This window comes from Camelus ferus, chromosome 34 (assembly GCF_009834535.1).
Source record: "Camelus ferus isolate YT-003-E chromosome 34, BCGSAC_Cfer_1.0, whole genome shotgun sequence".
Classification (NCBI taxonomy): Eukaryota; Metazoa; Chordata; class Mammalia; order Artiodactyla; family Camelidae; genus Camelus; species Camelus ferus.
In genome coordinates, this window is record NC_045729.1 from 1,354,194 (window position 1) to 1,368,826 (window position 14,633).

The 14,633-nt window shown below is 41.0% G+C and overlaps 1 protein-coding gene across 8 annotated transcripts in view; it reads right to left on the bottom strand.

The window, feature by feature from the left end:
- Positions 1–14,431, bottom strand: part of BICD1 (BICD cargo adaptor 1) — a 172,536-nt gene extending 158,105 nt beyond the window's left edge. For 7 of the 8 annotated variants that reach the window (XM_032472999.1, XM_032472998.1, XM_006192302.3 and 4 more), the window contains exon 1: positions 13,741–13,953. In XM_032472999.1, the coding sequence (XP_032328890.1) occupies positions 13,741–13,953 (213 nt within the window). Of the gene's footprint in view, positions 1–13,740 lie in introns of all 8 variants that reach the window. The other variant, XM_032472996.1, reaches the window with a different exon arrangement.
- Positions 14,432–14,633: the final 202 nt, after the last annotated feature.

The window sequence follows — 14,633 nt, forward strand, 5'->3', positions numbered from 1 at the left end:
CAACGTCCAGGGACTAATCAACAGGTTGGAAGTCAGGCTTCCAGGGGGGCATGCGGCTGAGGGAGCTGTGAGTCAGGAATCAGAGGGGTGCGGGCGTGATGACAGTCGCTGGGAGCAGCACCAGCCCAGCCACCCAAGAGGACAGTGGCACCGAGGACCCATGCTGAAGGGGCAATCAGGCGACCTGGTCATGATGAAGGTGAGACTGGGAAGCGGCCTCGCTCCAATTCGCAAGAAGCCACGAGGCTAAAACAAACCCTGAAACACACCAAACGGGGCAGAGGAGCAGCAGAGATTTCCAGACCCCTTGTTGGTCGGAGGTACTGCCCACCTTGTCCCTGGGACTGGCTCTCAGTGGCAAAGCCTTCCCGTGGCAGACGTCACCACCATCAGCCACGCCCGAGCCGAGGCTGGCAGGGACCCACGAGCCTGTCACAAGGTCCTTCGTCGCCTGACCCCACACCATCTCTCCAGGCTCACCTCCCACCTCTCACCCATGTCACACCCCACCCGCAGTAATACAGATGCTGACAAGCAACGGTCTCTCCAATTCCCCCTCCTTTGCAGGCTGCTCCTTCTTCCTCAATGACTCTGCCCCCGCCTCTGCCTGGAAAATCCCTCCTGTTTGGTGAAAAATTAAATCTCATTTGTTATTTTATTTTGTGTTTCGTAATTAGGATTGTGTTGTCCCTTTTTTTAATCTATTTAAAAGCCATTTGGGCAACAAAATATCTATGTCTTTTGCTCACTCTTCTGTTGTGATTTTAGTCTTTTAAAATTATTATTTAATGAACTTCTAACAAAGATTAAGAAAACGAATCTTTTAAAATACATATTGCAAATAATTTTCTTAGCTTTTTTTACTTCATTAATTATTATCCCATTCAAAAATGTTTAATTTTCCCAATATATACTATTATTGCTTCTGGTTTGTGACATGCTTTCAGTAAGGTTTATCCTATTCTAAAATTATATAGTTTTAAGAAGATTCCTTTTTTTCTATTATTTTTATGACTCATTTAATTACGCTCAACTCTTTGATCCCTGGGGCCTAAATCAGGAAATGAAGAAAGAATACAGTATTTTTCCCCATATGGTGACCTGTTTATTGAATAACCATTTTCCCCTGACATCTTGGAAATATTTCCCAGATTATATGAAATTCTTACATGTTGTACGGTCACCGTTTTGTTTTATTAATCTTTCAGTCTTATTCATTGATCAATGCGAACTACATTAACTGCTCTAACTTTATGTTTTAATTCTGGTGGGTCTATTCCCCTTCATTTTATATTAAAAAGTTTTTTTAACCAAAAGAAAAAAGAAAATCCGTTCTGTTGGTCCCACACCCTCACACGTGGCCACGATCGGGAAGCTTCCTGGGGTCCCTTCAAGTTGAGTTTGCTGCCCTCTTCTTTGGGGTCCTGTCAAGCACAGCCGACATATTATTATTTTTACCATTTTATTATTATTATTAATTATTATTCTCATCATCACATCCATCACTTATCAGGTGCTCACTATGTGTCAGGGGCTGTATTAAATGCTTCAAGTGGATTTTTCTTTACACCCAGAGTTTTTATGTTCCTCCATTTCACAGAACAGGAGAGTGAGGTTCGCAGCATTCTAGGTTTTAGGCTAAAATCACAAAGCTACTAAACAGATTCAAAGACAGTTCATTCTGACTCAAAAGCCCATGATCTCTCCAATAAAACATCTTAATCACATTTGTTCGTCTTTTTTGCCTCTAACAGTAAGCAACTAACTTAGAAATAAAGAGTTTTTGTACACCCAGCATGAGCTCGACATATAATGGACATTCTCTAAATATTTAAAGCATGAATGAATAAACGACCAGCATTCATTCCAGTCCCTCAGGAACTAGGATATCAACTGTGACACAAAACCAGTCATACAATGTTAAACTGTCTTCATGTCACTTTAGACTAGGGTCTACCAGATGGCTCACATGGTCCAGAATAAGGCACAGAGTAGGAGAAATTCAGGTGAAGATTCCAGCACGAAGAGCCCAGCAAGTCAGCGCAGTATCTCTTCTAGTAAACCGGTTAATTACTCAAACAAATGGTTATTTTTTAAAGCAGGTGTCTAGTTGAACCTCTTTTTTTGTTGTTGTTTATTTGGGGGGGGGTAATTAAATCTATTTATTTTTTTAATGGAGGTACTGGGGATGGAACCCACGACCTCACATATGCTAGGCATGCACTCTACCACTGAGCTATATCCTCCCCCTCCTTTTCAAAATAACTGTCTTAATTACTTCATCTTTTTTTTTTCCCAGCCTGAAGGAACACAATACCAGGAACAACTATGAAACACTTGCTGTGGGAGAGGCAGGGAGGAGAATGCGACACTTCTCACGAGCTACCAGGTTATTTTAAACTCCTTTTCCCTGAAGGAGGTTACAGTCTCTTCAAATGTACACACGGATTGGGGGGGAAAGTGTGGAGTATCTGTGACTTCTGTGCTCAGATCCTCCAAGAACTTCCCATTTCATGCAAAGCAAAAGTCAAAAGTCAAAAGTCCTAGTAAGGATGTAAAAGCTACTGCATCACTTGACACCTCCTCCCTCTCTGACCGCATCTGCTATTCATCCCCAACTCAATCCCCTCCAGCCTCTCAGATTATGATTTAAACGAACATGGCCATGCATGCCAAAAAAGTAATCTGCAAGATGACATATCTACAGCTCATCAAAAGAAGCTGTGCACAAGATCCAACCTCACATCAAGGTCAGCTTCAAAACATCTCCTGAAACCGTCTAGAGAAAGGCAATCAGTGAGGCTTCTCAGCAAGGCACATTCACGTTAAAAGACCTCTTTCAGTTTCAAAAACTGACGGCTAAGAGCTCTTCAGCAGTGGCATTTGATTCCACATTAGTCTGCAGGATGCCAGAGAAAAACAAACACCCATCACTCAGAACCTTCTATTTACAGACCCACGCCGAAACATTCTTAAGGAAATTGCTACTGTGATTGTGTACTTCCCATAAATGCAAACAGGTCCCTTTTTTCCGATTCTAAATATAAAAACGTAGCAGTTAAATATTACATTTTTTCCCAATAAAATGTTTGAAAACAGTAAGCCTGCATAAACAAAAAACAAGTGAAGTTAACCCCAGAAGTTAAAAGATCAATCCAGCAGAGCAATTCTTTTTCAAAAATCCTACTTATGAACTTTGTAAAGTTGGCATAAGCAACTGTGAACAACAAAACAGACACAGCAAAGGAGACAAGTAACTTTAAAAGGAACTTCAGACAACCCTGACGGATCGAGTATTACACGCTTTTAGCATACATCTTAACTGAGGAGATTAGATTTTTTTTTTTTTTTGCGATTAGATTTTTGATGACGTTGGTTGCTGGTTTTCTGAAAGGTTTCCAGTATTTTCATTTCCAGAAAACAGAGAAGACAAGTAAAAAGACTGCACAGTTGATTTTTTTTTTTTTTTTTGGTTTGTTTTGCTGGGAGGTAATTAGGTTTGCTTACTTACTTATTTCTTGATGGAGGTACTGGGGATTGAACCCTGGACCTCATGCACACTCTAAGCGTGCCCTCTACTGCTGAGCTATACCCTCCCTTCCTGTGCAGCTGATGTTTACAAATTAGCTCATAACTTTCCAGCTTTTCTTACCAAATACTTCTATTCGTACAGTCACTTAGTCCTAGAGTTGGAAGTTTCTAAAGAGAGAGGCTCTCAGCCCTGGTTGCACCCATGAGGGGGGGTGTCAACATACTGAAGCCCCTCGCTCCACCTCCAATGACTAAACTGTCTCAGAGAGGGGTCCCAGCAGCAGTAGTTTTATAAATCACCTAGGGGGTCCTAATGAGTAGTCTGTATTCAGTCATCTCCTCAAAAAGCCCTGGGGGAATCTAGGCTCTGCTCAAACTCGTCCAATGTCGCGCTCCAGAACCTCACTTGAAGAATCTGAAGGTAATAATACACTACTTTACAGATGGTCATTTTTCAAAGATGAATTTTTAAAAATTTTTCCTCTTTTTTATTGAAGTATAACTGATTTACAATATTGTCTTAGTTTCAAGTGTACAACATAGTGATTCAAAATTTTGATAGACTATATTGTTTCAAGTTATTATAAAATATTGGCTATATTCCTTGCAATGTACAATATATTCTTGTATATTCTTGCAGCTTATTTATTTTATAAATAGTGGTTTGTGCTTAATCTCCTACTCTTATCTTGCCCCTCCCCTCTCCCCACTGGTAACCACTAGCTTGTTCTCTACATGCATCAGTCTGTTTCTGTTTTGATATATTCATTTGTTTTATTTTTTAGATTCCACATATAAGCAATAACATACAGTACTGTCTTTGTCTGACTTATTTCACTTAGCATAATAGCCTCCAAATCCAACCATGTTGCTGCAAATGGCAACATTTCATTCTTTTTTATGGCTGAGTAGTATTCCACTATGTATATTTCCTACATCCTCTTTACATGAATGGGTATTCTTACAGGGCATGAAAACAGGGATTCCAGAGGCTGGAGACCACCCTCAATGCAACCACAAAGCTTTCAAAATTGAAATGTCCCACAACTCATATTCATTTTAATTTTTTAAATTTTGCATCAATCTTCTTCTGAAGAACAAGCAAAACATAAATCAACACTAAGATAAACTAGGGGAGAGTATAGCTTACAAGGCAGAGTGCATACTTACCATGCATGAGGTGCTGGGTTCAAACCTCCATTAAAATCCCTAGTACCTCCATTAAAAATCAATCAACAAATAAGTAAACCTAATTACCTCCTCCCTCAAAAATAACATAAGGGGAGGGTATAACTTATGTGGTAGAGTGCATGCTTAGCATGCTTGAGGTCCTGGGTTCGATACCCAGTACGTCCTCTAAAAATAAATAAGTAATTACCTCCCCCCACAAAAATAAAATAAAATAAAATAAAATAAAATGATACAATAGTAAATGAATAAAACAATTTTTAAATAAACAAACAAACAAACAAACCCAAGTGGGTCAGGAAAGCATGGAAGTATTTTTTAAAAAGAAAACTAAGATAAACTTTTGATACACTGTGAGAATATTTCAAATGTTCAAAAGTCATAAATACTGTGAAATGCTATTAAATAGAAAATTTTGACCATGTTGGAAACACTGTGATCTAGTGGTGGGGAAGGGAGTATAAAAAAACAAAAACACATGAAATTCCTTGGAACATACGGAATGGTAAAAAAAAAAAAAACTCAGATGGAGGGGGTGGACATTATAAACCATTCTATAGAGGAGGGGGGGTATAGCTCAGTGGTAGAGTGCCTGCCTAGCATGCATGAGGTCCTGGGTTCAATCCCCAGAACCTCTATCAAAATAAGAAAGAAAGAAAGCAATCTGTATAAACCCCCTTCCAAGCATGAGCCCTCCGGGCAGTATTCCCAGCATCTGGTTGCCTAGACTCAGTAAACTTCCCTGGTGTCAGGGAGCTCACTACTTACTAAAATCCCTTGCCTCATTCCGTGATCGGACAACTTTGCTGGTTAGTTCTTTATTCTGATACAAAATCTGGCTCCCAGGGACCCACCAGGCCTTGCTCTACAATCGAAAGCCAAGTAACAAATATGCTCATGAAAGCAAACCCAACGAATCAGTTCTAGGACAACATGGGCATGATTCGAAAAGTAACGTGAATCCAGAGGGAACCGAGTTGGGCCAGGTGTTCAAGGAACTATGAATTGTTTAAAAAAAAAAACAATTGTAGGTGGGTAGAGTTCAAGTGTGAAGACAGGTGGATTATCCTGGCTGGAGCTGAGTGACCAGAGTGGAAATAGATATGAGGGAAAAATATAGAAAACAATTGATGTATGTCCCTGGAGGCCTAGTGGAAAATTATCACAATTAGGCAAGATTTTTCTATATTTTGTAAAAAATGAATCTGAAAAGTAAAGGACAGGTAGGTAAATAAGCAGATTTGGCAATTCTAAAACACAGCATCACAGAAAATAGATAGTCATAATAAAAACCGTCATAATAATAAAAATCACAGAGATCAACTCCAACCCTTTAGTTTTATAAAGTAATTAAATCCCAGGAGGAAAAGGTATCAATTGCCACTCTCTTATTTCCTTCCATCATAATAAGGAAAAACACTTCTGCCAAACAATTTCCTATCTTGTATCTTCTCCGCACCACCTGCACAACATGCTAAATTTCAGAAGCTATATAAGACCGCAACCAACTATTTCAAAACTCAGCTATTTAAAGTGGTGCAGCCACTGTGTAAAACAGTACGGAGGTTTCTCAAAAAAAAAATTGAAAACAGAACTACCATATGACCCAGCAATTCCACTCCTGGGTAAATAGCTGAAAAAAACACAACAAAACAAAACAAAAACAAAAACACTAATTTGAAAAGATACATGCACCCCAATGTTCATAGCAGCATTATTTACAACTGCCAAAATACGGAAGCAGCCTGAGTGTCCACCAACAAATGAATGGATAAAGATGTGGTGCACGCACACACACACACACACACACACACACACACACACACACACACACACACACACACACATGGAATACTACTGAGCCATAAAAAAGAATGAAATTTTGCCATTTGCAACATCATGGATGGGTTTGGAGGGTATTATGCTAAGTGAAATAATTCAGACAAAGACATACTGTACAATATCACTTATATGTGAAATCTGAAAAATAAAACAAACTAGTGAATATAACAAAAAAGAAACAGACTCACAGATATAGAGAGCTAGGGGTTACCAGAGGGGACAGGGAGGACGGGAGGGGTATTACAGGGGTAGGGGATTAAGAGGTACAAACTATTGTGTACAAAATGAGCTACAAGGATATACTGTACAACACAGGGAATACAGCCAATATTTTATAATTACTATAAATGGAGTATAAGTTTTAAAAACTGAATCACTGTATTGTACACTGTAATTTATATAATATTGTATATCAACCACACTTCAATTTAAAAAAACTTTCTTAGAGCAATTTAAATAATTTTTTATGACAGCATGATTCAAATTTTGAAAAAAAGCTATATTAGGACCTACGTATTTATCTGCATCTATATTTATACTCATACTGATATCAGTTTTGATATTATTCATTATATACCTTCACACATAAAGGATTGCTAGAGGGAAAGAAGTTAAATAATGACAGTAATATCTCGGTGATAAAATTATGGATGATTTTAATTTTCTTTATACTTTTGTGTACTTTATTGTCTTCAATAAAGGTAAATTATCTTCATAATTACAACCAAAATAGTTTTATAATAAAAAATAGTTTCTTCTGAAAAGCTAAAAAAAACCACTCAACCATCACAGGGCAAAGATGGAATAACATAATGAGGCCCAATCTGCCTGCATCATCTTGGCTTCTCGCCAAGACCCAGCATAGACAGGATGTGGCCACACTGCAGGACGGGCTCTTGCCAGTCCTGGAAACCAGCCGCCTATTTTGCTGATACACATCGCTCCGTCACCAGCCAAGGCAAGGAATCAAAATCACTGCTAATTCACCCATAAAACTTCCCATCTTTTCCCTCCCTTGCTATGATGACACAGACCTGCCATGGTGCACCCCAACAAATTCCATTAGTATCTTTTACCCACACCTACACTAGCTTTCTCTCTCACTTGCCACCCAAGCTACCCTTAGGGCTGACCCTGGGCCACCTCCCCGTCCCGCCCATCCTCCAGTGTCAACCACACTCCCTGAAGCTCTCTACTCATCTTCCCTAACCAGTCCCATTTGCTTCACACTCAAAACATCAGTGTTTTAAACATCCTGCCCTGCCCTAGATCATCTGCATTCTAAAAGGACATACTATTAAATTTTAAAAAACCCACCAGGTTGCAGAGTAATATGTATGGCATGATCCCATTTTTATAAAAACAAAAGAATAAGAACAACAGAAAAACCTGCATATGGATCCATATGTTTAAAAATATTTAGACACAACATTGTAAACTGACTATAACTCAATAAAATAAAATTTTAAAAAAATTTAAAGCAAATATAAGAGAATACTCACCAAGTAAACAGAGACAGAACTGGGAAGAGAGGAAGGGGAAACTATTAAGTTGTCTATGGTTTTATCTAACTTGGAATGGTTGCCACAAATTGTCGTAATTATACAATTGTAATTTTTAAAGAGCAATCAAACTCTGATGGCCGAAAAAAAAAAGCAAAGGGAAAAACTCAAAAGTGTTAATGCACAGGGAACTATAGTCAATATCTTGCAGTTACCTATAATGAAAAAGAAAATGAAAACAAATATATGTATGTCTATGTATGGCTGAAACATTATGCGTGCACTAGAAATTGACACATTGTAACTGACTGTACTTCAGTTAAAAAAATAAAAAAATTTAAAGTACAAGTGTTAATGGCCTTCACATCTCAGACAGCAGGGGGTGAGTGCTGCTGCTCCCAGCACCCCCAACCCAAAAAGTCAGCAGGGGCCACTTTTCCTCCCTGCCCCGGCCCAGCCTCCTGTCCACTTCTGATGAGTCTGCACATCTCTTACTTCAGAATGCGATCTGGCTTCATCAACCCACTGTACAAATTATTCATTTGTTTCATTAAACTGAGAGTTGAGTATTTTAATGTATCATGCAACTTATGCCTCTTCTCCAAGAAAACGTCAATTAAAAGGACTCATAACTCGGGCATCAACTTTACCCTCTAAAACTGCTCTTCCTTGAACCTTCGTTTGTGAATGAAACCACCTGCTATCCATCCTGATATTCTCAAATCCACTCTCTTCCTCACTTGCCACATCCGGTCCCATCCAACATCGTGCTCCACCCAACAGCTCCTCAGCAGCCCTAAGGTTTGTCCCCACCTCTCACTCCCGACCGCCCCTGCACAGCTGCAATCCTCCCTCTGTGACCTTGACCTTCTAAACTGCAGGTTGACTGAGGTGTTTCACCCTCTCAGGGGGAGTTCGGCGCAGTGAAAAGAGTTCAGCCTGAACCAAGTTTCATCACTTAGCTTTGTGGCCTTGAGAAGCCTCTTCAGCCTCTCTGAAACCAAGTCTCCTCTTGTAAAAGGATGGCTGTACAGATTGGGGATAAGGCATGCAAAGTGCCTTGTCCTGAGGCGAGCTGTATCCGTAGTTTAATGCTTTATGACTTCAATTATTTTGTTATCTGTAAAAATGGGTACTAAGCCTCTGAGTGACTTTGAAGATTAAATGAGATAAATGCAAGGTACCAACCGCAGTTACTACGTGTTTTGTTTCATTTTCTTTGAATGGTTCCCGGTTCCCAATACAAAACATGGCCACGACCACATCCCCAGTTTCACCTCCTGCGACTTCTCCTTTACCATAAGGAGTCATTTAATAGTCAGACTGTGCCAAGTCTTCAGGTCCTCCTCTCCTTCAAACCATGTTTACAGGTATAAGCTTCAGTGTGAGAAGGTCTTTTATTACATCTTTCAACATGCAAGTTCATTATATTTTCAATTTAGAATGCAACATCCATAAAGTGCATGTGTATGTAAGGGGAAGATAAGGAAGAATATTTTGTTAAGCATGAAACTCCGAAAAAAAATCTTCAAACCATGGCTGCTGTTCATGCAAATATGGTGAATGTGATGAGAGATTATAAAATCTTGCTAAATGACACCTGAGAAATAACTTTGCCAGAGGAGACATCTTCTGAGTTGAAACAAAAAGCAAAAATGGCACGTGTTAGGGAAATTGGGTGAAAAAAAATGTGGTTGAAGATGATTATGCTTCTTTGATGAGGCTGCTTGTAAACACTTTTCAAAATTATTTGATAATAAATGTAACATCTCTTCAGCAAAAACATTAAGAGAGAAAAAACACTAGCCAACTAACAAATTCAGTATTAACTTTCTCTGTGTTTATTCTTAGATTAGAAAGGAAGCCTGGGGGGTTTTCCCCATATGATTTTATGATTTAGAATTTACAAAGAGAGGAGAAACTAACCATCTTTCTAAGCATATAGGGGAAGAAATTAGTTCTGTTTAAAGACGAATTCAGGTAGTTAAATGGCTTTCAACAGGTCCTAATGTGATGATCTCTAAAAGTCTCTAAGTTCAATGTTTATTTCTTGAATGATGTAACTACGATCCTGAAAAAGCTTCAAATTGGCCCCAGAAGGAAAAGCTGCTCTATGTCCACAAAGTGCTTCCTCAGCAGCTAGTGTCTATCCTTGGTGTCAGGTTGAGAAAATGAGAGAAAATGAGTCAGAGATTCTTAGTAGAGGGTCTACTGTAACCTAGCTGCAAAACTTTTCTCATGTTGTCACATGGATGTGTTTCGTAAAATGCTACCAGGAATGCTGAATCACTCCTTTCTACGGGGATCTTTTTAAACATTACAATATTTTAAATTTCAAACATTTTTAAAGCCAAAAAACAAAAAACGAAAACCCTTGAATTTAAATTCTAGGGTGTTTTTTAAACAAATGTATATTTTTAGTTTTCAAATAATTTTAGAAACATGACTCTTCTTCAAACACTATTTTGGCCTGGGTGACAGACACAGTGCTGATTTACACACATCTCAAACATACAATCAGCCAGGCCCTGAACCTAACTGGGTCTGGGTACCCTTTAGGCCTCGGAAAAGCATGCGTTATTCGTGAAATCATAAAAGCAAAACCGCGGCCGAATATTCTAGTGGACAGGTGCTCGGTCCAGCTTCCCAAAGACAATGAAAAGGGAAACATGATGATGATGATGTCCGAAGTCAGTCATTCTTTTTTCACATCATCAGTACTTTTTTTTTTTTCAAGAGTCTTCTTTCGGGAACAGAATGACAGCAGTTGTGTAGGCTCAAGGAAGAGCCAAGTCAAAAAGCAAGCCTGACCTACCGAAGAAAATAACTAGGAAAAAACCTCATGAATTCATCATCTTGATTCTGCACATCTTCAGCAACACTGCTCACTCGGATTATTGTCAGAGCAGTAAAAAGCCTGGGAGGGAGGGCAGTAGCATTGCTGGGTGCTGACTCTTGCAAACAAACATGACCTGTAAAGACTGAGCCGTGTCGCCACACTGCAAACCACCAGCATCCAACTTGGACTTACACAGTGCTTTCCTGTTGACATTCCAATAAACCGATCCAATTACTTTTAAATGAATCATATTTGTTGAAACAGCCCAGAAATAAGCCGAAGACTTTATACTTGGCTTTATAGTATAATGCATCATTTAGTATATAAACTTGAAAATGAACAAAATATGCTTTTGAAAAATCAAGAGCACTCACAAAACATGTTTCTCAAAAATGGCTTCCATAAGATATCGCTAGAATATCTTAGTTTGCACGATTATTTTGGATTTACTTTTCAAATAGGAAACAGTAGTGAGACTGATTTAGTTCATTTAAATAATACTCGCAACTAAAGTGCAGGATCAGAATAACAGGTCTCACTATCAAATAACCAAATACAACGATTCTTTTATTACCTTAAAATACATTTTTATATAATTGTATAAGCCAATTCATTGGGAACCTAAAATTAAATTACATTTATGCTAAATGCAACTCAAATACATATATTAACAAGTATCATTTGGTAAAAATGATCCTGATAAATTTTTATTAACCTCCTGCTATACACGACAAAATACGATTATGCCACAATTTTTTATAGAAAAAATAGTAATTGGTAGTTGCAATATTCGGTATTAAGAAACCAGTTACACTATTCTTACAAAACACTTTTTCTTGTTTTTCCTATTATTGCTAATGAAAGTAATGCAGGTAGTTTTTAATATTAGTCACTTTCTATACTTTCTAATTTTTTTAGTCTTTCTCTGGCACTAACCAATATTGACTAGTGAATGCTTGAAAAAGTTCTATCGTCTTTCAGTATAAATGTATTCTTTCATAAAATACCACTCACTAGGTGCTAGGTTTTGTGATAAAGACTGGAGGTAATGTAAAGATAGATTCCTTTCCTTAAGAGCTTACGGTCTAGGAAAAGCAAAAGACAACTGTATTAAGGTTTACTATGCAGGGTGACTGTAATGACACAGGAAACCTAGTAGGGTTGTTTGAATCAAGCAGGAAGGTCATCTAACAGTCACACTCCTTTTCGTTAAATTAATTCTACCACGTTTATAAAGGAGGTGATGGCTAACAGTGCCTGGTTTGCACTTCCTTGTTTTGGCAAAGCTGTCCTCATAAGTGTAGACATCAAAATACCACTGAGATTTACAATCATCATCCTGTTTTCTGACTTCATAAGGTTCACCATCACTGAATTTAAACATTTCAGCTGAAGATCTACTCTAAGTTGGAAAACACCAGTAAATCCAGCTGTAGTTAAGAACAGACATGTACATGATAACCAAAAAACCCCAAAAAACGAAACAAAACAAAACAATATGGACTACAAATTTACAGCTAAATACCTCAAAATCAGATTTCTAGTTGGGGTTTTTACCATATGTTTATTTTTTGGCAGTTAGGCATCAGAATGAAAAAAGACATACCTCAAAGTATAAATGCCTACCATATTATGTACTAAATTATTAGGTAAGTTGATTAGATGTCATAAATCATGTCTTTTAACTGTGATAACATAAAACAAGACACCCTCCTGAAAAACTGAGTACATTACAAGAAAAATATTTCTGAATAACGTTACGTATCAAGTTAGAATTAACATTTAAAATGCCAATATTCACCTAAAAATAAAGACGTGCCGCACAGAAAGCCAATGTGCACGTCTGCATATATAACTGGTTACTTGCTACCCATAGTGCCTCAGGAATCAGGGAAAACAGACTGACTTCCTTCAACAATAGTATATTATTTTGTCTCCGATAGGAAATCAAAGCATATTCACCACTTACTTTCTTCCTATATGTTAGTCGGTCTCTAAAAGATGCCAAATACCAAAAGATTAAAGAGGGCAAGTGTTATATATACGGGGCCCATTTTAGATACTCTGGTTTTATTCATACAGTCATTTCTAACAGAAGAGCCTCGTTTGAAATGCTCGGCTACGCACGAACTTGACATATACCATTCTTTCAGGCCATTTGCAAGGGAGTTAGATTTCCCCCGCTCAGGGTGACCTTACAAGACTTCGGGCACAGCCCAGACTCACTCAGAGGTTAAATCAAGGCAGCACATCACCCAGCAGCAGAGTTGTTTTTCTCCTGCAGCCGGTGACAAGAATAACTAAGGCGAGGGAGAATGAAGACTGCCCAGCCTTTGTCAAACGGGACTGGCGGGGAGTTCTTCTAAAAACAGCCCCCAGACTCATCAAGGAGTGGCCACCTTCAGCACAAGGCTGAGGTAACCATCCTGAAACTGTGGGTCCTCAACACAAACCTACTCATCGCCTTTGTGGGTGACGGGAGTGACATTGAAACCTGGGCTGATGTAACAGCAGTTTGAGAAGTTTGATTTACGCATTCCAACCCACTAAATGTCGCCTTAGAGCGCCGATCCTTAAGGACTCTCAGGAATCCCTCTCCCCCACAGCCTCAACAGCCATCACCTCCCAAATTCCAGCTTGTACATTCACTTCCTGGGCAACTGCTCTCTTGGGGGGTAAAACAATGGGCTCTTTCAGTCTTTTCTTATCAACAAAGAGCTCAAAGATGAAGAAACAGTCCCTTCAAGAGCATCCTTTCCGACTCCTTCATAAACGCTGAGTGGGCGTCGAGGGTGGGGGAACGGGGGCCGAGCAGGGAAGAGGTGACGGGCAACTCACCTCTTTGAGCTGCTCCAGCTCCTGTTTCAGGCTGTCGTACTCAGCCTCCAGCTCGTCATACTGCTGCTTGAGGGTCAGCTTCTCCTCCAGGACCACCAGCCCGTACTCGGCAGCCTGGATCTTCTCGTGGGTCGTCTCCGTGAGCTCCTTGGTCAGCCTCTCTATCTCGGTCTTGTAATGGTCCACAGTCTGCAATACCTCTTCCGCGGCCATAGCCCCGGCGGCTGGAAGCAGGAGGGGATGACGGGGTGGGGGAGATGGATGCAAAGCCGGCGGGGGGAGGGAGAAGGAGAGGAGGAGCAGGGAAGGATGCGAATGGAAAAGAGAAGTGCGGCCGGATGGGCGAGCAGGGCGATGCCGTGACTGCGCCTCCGGCAGCCGCAGCTACACCGCCCGAGACGCCGGCGACATGGAGAAGGCGGCGGGGAGGATCGGGGGCATGTGCCCTGCGGGCCGGCCCCTGCGCGCGCTCAGCGGCCGCGCGGCATGGCCCGGGCTGCGGCGGCGGCCGGCGGCGGCCGGGGGCTCGGATTCTGCTTATTCAGAGGCGCGCGGCCGCCATGTCTCGGGGCCGCGTCACTGCAGTCCCCGCGGGCCCGGCTCGCGGCTGCCGCCCGCTCCACCTGCTCCGTCCGGCCGCGCTGCAGCGGGTGCGGAATGATGCGGCGCCGGCCCGCTCGCTCTCTCGCTCGCTCCCTCCCTGCGCGCCGGGCCGGGGCTCCGCGCGGGGGGCGGGGGGGGAGGCGGACGGAGTCGGCGCGGGGGGCGGGGGCGCGGGGGAGGGACCAGACGGCAAGCTCCCCAGGCGCCTCCCGCCGGGCGGCAGCGCGGGCGCGGGGGGCCGCGGCCCAGGCGGCGGGACGCGAGCGGGAGGGACCCCCGCCTGGCCTGGC